The sequence below is a fragment of the Bidens hawaiensis genome, unplaced genomic scaffold (genome assembly GCF_021521415.1).
Source record: "Bidens hawaiensis isolate Kalapana, Puna unplaced genomic scaffold, B.hawaiensis_p1.1 tig00002123_1, whole genome shotgun sequence".
NCBI classification, from domain to species: domain Eukaryota; kingdom Viridiplantae; phylum Streptophyta; class Magnoliopsida; order Asterales; family Asteraceae; genus Bidens; species Bidens hawaiensis.
The window spans coordinates 1,904,018-1,911,688 of record NW_027491112.1 but is presented as its reverse complement, the minus strand read 5'-3'; the positions used below and the strand labels follow the sequence as shown (position 1 = coordinate 1,911,688).

Below are 7,671 nucleotides of genomic sequence, written 5' to 3'. Positions count from 1 at the left end.
ATTATAATGGGTACACTAACTCAATGTAATGTATTGGTGTGGTGGTAGGCTTGACTATTACTAAAGTATTGATTATGAGTTCAAAACTTTGAATAAGCAAATATTTTTTTCCATAACAATTGTAATGAGAAGGCCACAAAATGTTGTTTCGATTTAGGCCTCCACATTCATTGAGCCGCCCTGACTTTGATCCACCTCTTCTTTTACATTAGTCTACACAGATTACAAATAATAGCCTAAATAAGGACACAAGAGGCATTAATCAAGACCATCATATAGGTATGAGTTTGCTACCGTACCAATACTGATTCCGAAAATTACAAAAATCACAAGTTATTGGTACCGGTACAGTACCAGCATTGAAGGTAAAAATTCAAGAAATACCAATATATACTGATATCAAAACTCAAAACTTTGGTACCGATTTGATATTACCGAATTTGCTAATCCTACCGCCATATACTCAAACTTTAAAGCATTAGCCTCTTGTGACAAGATAAGATCCAACCGGGTCGGTCGGGTCAACCCAAATACCCATGACCACCCTCACCTTATAAAACACATCTTTTCTCAACCCAACCCACTCCCAAATAGCAAAATCCTTATCCCCATGGCTTCCTCCACAACATCTTCTCTTCAACTCCTAACACTTGCTTCCTCCAAAACATTAACAAAACCCCATGTTCACTCAACCTCCTATTCACTTCCATTAAACCATTCCCAAAGCTCAAGCTCTTTGAACCCATACCATCATCTTCAAGACTCATCAGAACTGCTGTTTCCACTGGTTTAGAAGTTGATGAAGACTTGTCTAGTGATGATAATAATGATGATCAACAGCAACAACAACAACAGAGCTTCTCTCCTGACCTTAAAATCTTTGTGGGTAATTTGCCTTTTAGTGTGGATAGTGCTGCTCTTGCTGGATTGTTGAGTCTGCTGGAAATGTGGAGATGGTTGAGGTATTATTATTATTATTTATTTATTATTATTATTTTTATTATTATTATTATTACTATTATTATTATTATGTTTTGAAAGTTGGGGCTTTTGTAGAGATAATAATCAGGGGTGTGCATGGTGCGGTACGGTGCGGTTTTGGGTAAAACCAAACCAAAAACCACAACTTTGGTTTTTTTGGTTTTTGTATAGGTTTTGGTTTTTATGGTTTTTGTCATTTGGGCATGAAAATTTTTGGCTGGAAAAAGAAGTTAGGTTGGAAATGATGATTTTAGGTATGAATAATTTTGTTGATTATTAACTAACTGACTATTATATATTTGGCCAAAATTATTTGAGTTATATATTTATTAATTTCTTATAAATTAATTAAAATAAAAAATAAAAATGTAGAAACTCGGTTCGGTACGTTCTGCTTTTACAAAAGCACAAAACCAAATTGTCGGTTTTTCTTTCGGTTTTTTCGTTTTCTCGCACACCCCTAATGATAATCAACGTAATAAAAGTTATAATATTTAAATTAGTGTAAAGTTTTATCTTATTATTGTTATTATATTTCGCTCTAATAAATAGATATATTTCTTCTAGAAACTTTTTTTTTTTTTTTAACATAATTGAATTTGAGGTTTTTTTTGTAGGTTATATATGATAAAGTTAGTGGAAGAAGCAGGGGTTTTGGGTTTGTTACAATGTCATCAGTTGAAGAAGTTGAGGAAGCTGTTAGTAAATTCAATGGATATGTAAGGTTTTTTTTTTGGTGTAAATTTCAATTCTGTTGTGGAAAGTTTAAAGCTTTATCATTTTCAAGATTGTTTAATGCATGTTGAACAAAGTTTCTTTATATTTGGCAAATTGGTATGCAAGTTTTTGTATAAATTTCGATTGGGATATAAAAAAGTTTAAAGCTTTATGACTTTCAAGATTGGTTAATGCATGTTGAACAAAGTTTCTTTATATTTGGCAAATTGGTATGTAAGTTTTTGTATAAATTTCAATTGGGATATAAAAAAGTTTAAAGCTTTATGACTTTCAAGATTGTTTAATGCATGTCTAGTAAACATTCTTTATATTTTGCATTTGAGTTCTGTATAAATTCAATTGGCTATGTAAAATTTTGTATAACATTTACACGAAATACAGAAAGTTTAAAGCTTTATCACTTTCAAGATAGTTTAGCAAACTTTCTTTATATTTGGCATTTGAGTTTCGCATAAGTTCAGTTGGCTATGTAAGTTTTTGTATAAATTTTAATTGGGATATAAAAAAGTTAAAAGCTTTATCACTTTCAAGATTGTTTAATGCATATAAAGCAAACTTTCTCTATATTTGTCAAATAGTTTTGAACTTCTTGAAACTGTTTGGACTTAACAGGAGCTTGACGGGCGGGCAATTCGGGTGAATGCGGGTCCCCCTCCACCTCGTAGGGAGGAATCTTTTGGTGGGTCCAGAGAAGGCGGCCGGAGAAGTTTTGACAACACGAACCGTGTTTATGTTGGAAATCTAGCATGGAGTGTTGATAATCTTGCTCTTGAAACTTTGTTTAGAGAGCAAGGAAATGTTTTGGAAGCTAAGGTGGTTTATGATAGGGAGAGTGGTAGGTCAAGGGGGTTCGGGTTCGTGACTTACAGTTCTGCTGATGAAGTCAACAGCGCTATCGAGTCGTTAAACGGCGTTGTAAGTAAAATAATTCATTTGTTTCATATGCATATATATTTGTATATAATTCATAAAGTTTAACAAAAAACTGTGATGTAGGATCTTGACGGTAGAAATATCCGAGTTAGCGTTGCTGAAGCCCCACAAAGGCGTCAGTTTTAAAAAATATCAAAAGGTGCGTTACGGTTAACTCATGAACATATATTTGTTTTAAGCAATGCTTTTGATTCGGTGTTGTAATCGGTTTTGTGAATGCTTAATGACAGAGGTGCAGCATGTTACAAGTTAAAGAGTGAAATGATGCTTATTGTGAAGCTGTGACTACCTGCATTTTTTTTATGTAGCTTAAGGATTAGCAGGTCTCATAAGTGTCATTAAGTTTTGTAATGAATGCTTTTAAACTACATACTGATTTGTAATCAATCATTTTGGTGTATGCAAATTGCATTCGGTTGAATCTTTCGTGGGAAGAATGTTATGGTCATTGTGAATTTGTGAGCGCAGATTAGCGTTTGTTATTTTGGATTAGTTTTGTTCAATAACGCGTTTGACTTTTGTTTGACAACATGAGTTAATGTGTATTCAACTATGCATATGTGCTTCTGAAATGGACATTAGTCTGTTCAAACTTCAGAATTGTATGTAAAATAGTTGTGATTAGCAGTGTTGTAAAAATCCCGACTAGGCGTCGATTAATAGCTATTTGTCCAAATTCGGTCAAAATTGAAAATTTTACACAAAAAAATTTGGAATATATGTGTTTTTGAAAATTTACATATTTTTTCAATCCGATTAATCCATATTAATCCCGACTAACGCTGGTCCTTACCCCACCGTCCGACTAGCGTCTAGCGATTTTTACAACACTGGTGATTAGTATCTTTCAAGCAGTCTTTTAGAGTGAAATAAATTCTTAGTTTGTATCTAAATTTCTAAAAATTCCTTATTTTGTATCTTTTCCTACTCTGTTTTCTAGCAAGTTTTAACAAATTAAAAAGAATAAACACAACACACACTCATAGTAGACAAATATAAGAACATCAGTTTCATTAATTAAAACCAACAGAAGCTGCCAATATTAGTAATATACCCTTTTTCTTCTCTTCATTTTGCCTATAAAGTTGCAGTTTTGGCCTTTAGATCATCAACAGTTTCAAGAAACTTGCAGCATATCCCTGCGCGAAAAATGACCAATTCTAAACGATACGTCAGGTTAGAAACTTATTTTTTCTTATGTCACAATGTCACATTATTCATATAATTTACTAATTTAGATAAAGAGTGAACTGCGGTTTTCGTCCCTGCGGTTTCATTTCACTTGCAATTAAACCTGAATTCACTAATCCTGTTAAGTCAGGTCGTGAAACCCATCAATGGACGAAAACCGCAGTTTACTCTTTAGACAAACTATATGTACTAACTTTTATCCTACCAGATTTGCTGCTGACGTGGAATCCGCTGAGCCCGACATTCCATCATTAAAAGAAGACGATCCGAAACTCGCGAAAAAGCTCTCACGAGTGTTCTCAGAGGATTATGCAAAAACGAGCAAATCCGTTCTTGACCCACGAGGCGCAGCCATAAACCAATGGAACCAGTTGTTTCTTATTGCAGCCTTGATATCACTTGCAGTTGACCCATTATTCTTTTACTTACCAGTAACCAAAGAAGACATGTGTCTTGATGAAGATAAGACTCTCAAGATCACACTCACTATCATCCGTTCGATCGTTGACATCCTTTACGCACTCAAAATCTATGTCCGGTTTCGTACCGCTTATGTGGCACCTTCTTCCCGTTTATATGGAAGAGGGGAGTTGATTCTAGATTCTTCGAGTATCTCCGAGCGGTATCTTCGTGGTGAGTTTTGGCTCGACTTCTTGGCCACGCTTCCGATACCACAAGTGATGACATGGTTTCATATCGTTGACAAGACGGAAATGATGAGTACTAAAACGAGTGTGTTATACTTCATCATGATACAGTTTGTTTTAAGGTTGTATCTCACGTTTAGACTCGGGTCCCATATCTCAAAACAAGCCGGTCTAGTGGCTAATGTCGCGTGGGTCGGGGCTGCTTATAATCTAGTCCTGTTTATGTTGGCTGCTCATGTATGTTTTTGTTCCAAAACATGTTAAAATGTGTTTTTCGTGTATTACTGTCTTGATCGGTTTTCTTGATTATTGTGAAGGTGATTGGAGCGATGTGGTATCTGTTAGCGATCGAGCGACAAGGGCTATGTTGGGTGGAAATATGTGACAAGGAAACCGAATGCAGACATCGGTATTTTGATTGTGTTAATGTTAATCTTCCTAGACGCGAAGCATGGTTTCCGACTAGTAATGTCACGAGTGCATGCACCGATCCAGATAACTACCATTACGGACTTGTTGAAGATGCGGTTCGATATAGTATCGCGTCCGCTAATTTTTTTAAAAAGTACTCTTATTGCCTTTGGTGGGGCCTAAGAGGGTTAAGGTAAGTTTAAACTTTAAATACATAAATGGACAGATATCCTTTACTGGCTTGTAAACAGTAAGTAGTACTGTAGTACTGTAGTACCCTTTACAAGCCAGTAAAGGATGTCCGCAGGTAAAAATATAGGAATAATAAAAGTGACTAATTTTTTATTTATTTATTTATTTCGTGTTTTTCAGCTCAGCGGGCCAAGAACTTCAAGCGAGTCCGTTTATAGCGGAAACACACTTTTGCATACTCATTGGGATTACCGGATTGGTGCTCTTCGCTTTGCTTATTGGCAACATGCAAGTAAGTCGAGTTTCGTTAACGTTTTGTGGTTTTAAAAACATAAAACATAATGATTTAATAAACTTTATGTTGTTTTTGTAAACAGCAATATCTCGAGTCAAGAACTAAACGACTAGAGGAGTATCGTGTCAAACGAATGGATACCGAGCAATGGATGCACCATAGACATTTGCCACACGAGTTGAGGGAACGTGTACGCAAACATGACCTTTATAAATGGATTACAACCCGAGGAGTGGACGAAGAAGAAATTCTTGAGGCCCTTCCTCTTGATATTAGAAGAGACATCAAGCGTTATGTGTGCGCTGAGCTCGTTAGACGGGTGAGTTATTATATCTCTAAGTTTTTGTTTTATTCTACACGACTTTTGCCTTAAGATGATTATGCAAATTTGTATAGGTTCCGTTATTTGATCAAATGGATGAACGAACCGTGGATGCAATATGCGAGAGACTAAAACCCGTGATCGCAACACCTGGAACTTGTCTAGTACGAGAAGGCGACCCCACTAATGAAATGCTATTTATCATGCGTGGTCACCTAGATTCCTACACCACAGGCGGGGGCCGATCTGGCTTCTTGAACCAATGCGAGATCGGCCCAGGAGACTTCTGTGGTGAGGAACTGCTGACGTGGGCACTGGACCCACGTCCCAGTGTTATAATGCCATCGTCCACACGTACAGTCACCGCCATTTCTGAGGTGGAAGCTTTTGCTCTCACCTCAAAACATTTACGATTTGTAGCCACACAGTTTCGTAAGCTTCATAGCAAGAAACTGAGGCATACGTTTAGGGTGCACTCGCACCAATGGCGAACATGGGCCGCTTGTTTCATACAAGCGGCTTGGAAACGGTACCAAAAGCGAAAACAAGTTGGACTTCTTAGTGCTAAAGAGGGTTCCAACACTCATAACATGAAGAACAAGCAAAATAGAAAGGAACCCGGTTTATCAATATTGGCAACGAGTGTAAGAGCGCGACATGATGACAATGATACTAGCATTCGAAGCCCGATACCACCAAAACCGAAGGATCCAGAGTTCCTAGATGATGATGATAATAATAATTAAAATGATGGATTAAGTTTCATAAGTTTGATCAAACAATGCATTTGATGATCTTTCACTCTTCATCATTTAAGATTTCGAACATTTTGCCACTTAAAGGGGGTGGCAGCGCAGCTTGTTGCCCCCTTATCCGCCCCTCTGTTGTAATCAGATCATTTTGTTTAATATAAAATGAAGAATTTACTCGTTTAAAAATAAATAATAAACTTGTATAAATACATATACATATAATAATTGTAGGTGTGATGACATTTTAACCAATTTAAAACAATGAAACATACCTTTCTTATTAAAATCCAATTTAATTAATTAAAGAATTGAGAGATGTTCATGTTACAACTTACAAGATTATTAATGGTAAACATAACATGCAAATTGCAAAGCATGGGCCAGTGAGACAGGGCCCATGTTATTTGATGATATGTGGGTTATGTGCAATAAGTTGTAGATAAAAGAAGCCCAGACATGTTTGAACCAGATCATATGGGTCCATGATTCATAAAACTTGTTATAATTTATTGTATTTTTAAGAGGCTTCATTTGTAGCCGTTCGTCGGGCGTCTGAGCGTATCTTAATTCGACGTATGTATTCGTGTTTTGGGTATGTCTGTGAGATAAACGTGTATGTTAAATATAGATCGTGTTTGAGACATCTTGTGTTTCTGAACTTTGTTGACAACTATGAGACTTGAACCATTATCATTTGAAAAGACAAAGCCTTATCCAATAACTTGGTACCACCAGACGAGAGGGCCTTGGGTAATAAAGAAGTTATTGTAATTATGCAACATAATTTCATGAATCTTTTACGATTAATGATGATACACAGGATATTACATAAAATACTTTCGCTTGACCGTAAACACTTTTTCTGTACCTTAAGTAGATGATTTTCAAGGTAAAATATTGTTTGATTTTATGTAATAAAAAAATATACAAAACAATTTTTTAGTTTTGTGTTTTCCTCATTAAATAAAGTATCAATCACAAGTCTTTTTAATTTTATATTATTTAAGATACAAAATATATAGTTTTGTGTTTTTAATGATATTATAAGTTGAAAAACATACCGCATGCATATTAGGTAATCAATTCATGTAGATACTAAACCCACAAGCAAGTATTTTGGTGTTTATAATGTTCCAATCCACCAATGAATGTTGGAAACTCATGGGTTTGACATGACCAATAAAAGTAACCTAGGAATATATTAGTCAA

The 7,671-nt window shown here is 35.5% G+C and overlaps 1 protein-coding gene and 1 pseudogene across 2 annotated transcripts; both read left to right on the top strand.

The window, feature by feature from the left end:
- The first annotated feature begins 600 nt into the window (after positions 1 to 600).
- On the top strand, positions 601 to 3,078 carry LOC143607094 (29 kDa ribonucleoprotein A, chloroplastic-like; annotated as a pseudogene). The gene is made up of 5 exons (XR_013148880.1): positions 601 to 962; positions 1,599 to 1,700; positions 2,332 to 2,634; positions 2,716 to 2,791; positions 2,883 to 3,078. The product of XR_013148880.1 is annotated as a 29 kDa ribonucleoprotein A, chloroplastic-like (transcript).
- A 494-nt stretch (positions 3,079 to 3,572) lies between these two features.
- Positions 3,573 to 6,531, top strand: LOC143607085 (protein CNGC15b-like). The gene is made up of 6 exons (XM_077082658.1): positions 3,573 to 3,828; positions 4,052 to 4,727; positions 4,808 to 5,094; positions 5,274 to 5,385; positions 5,471 to 5,707; positions 5,785 to 6,531. Exons 1-6 carry the CDS (start codon positions 3,803 to 3,805, stop codon positions 6,454 to 6,456), a joined length of 2,010 nt encoding a protein of 669 aa, XP_076938773.1. The 5' UTR covers positions 3,573 to 3,802; the 3' UTR covers positions 6,457 to 6,531.
- Positions 6,532 to 7,671: the final 1,140 nt, after the last annotated feature.

What these genes read in the sequence shown, in the direction of transcription:
- LOC143607085 (XM_077082658.1), top strand. Translation starts at nt 3,803, where the DNA reads ATGACCAATTCTAAACGATACGTCAG. An exon ending in TGCTTATTGGCAACATGCAA is followed by an intron (nt 5,386 to 5,470) that starts GTAAGTCGAGTT and finishes TTTTGTAAACAG; the next exon opens with CAATATCTCGAGTCAAGAAC. An exon ending in GCGCTGAGCTCGTTAGACGG is followed by an intron (nt 5,708 to 5,784) that starts GTGAGTTATTAT and finishes AAATTTGTATAG; the next exon opens with GTTCCGTTATTTGATCAAAT.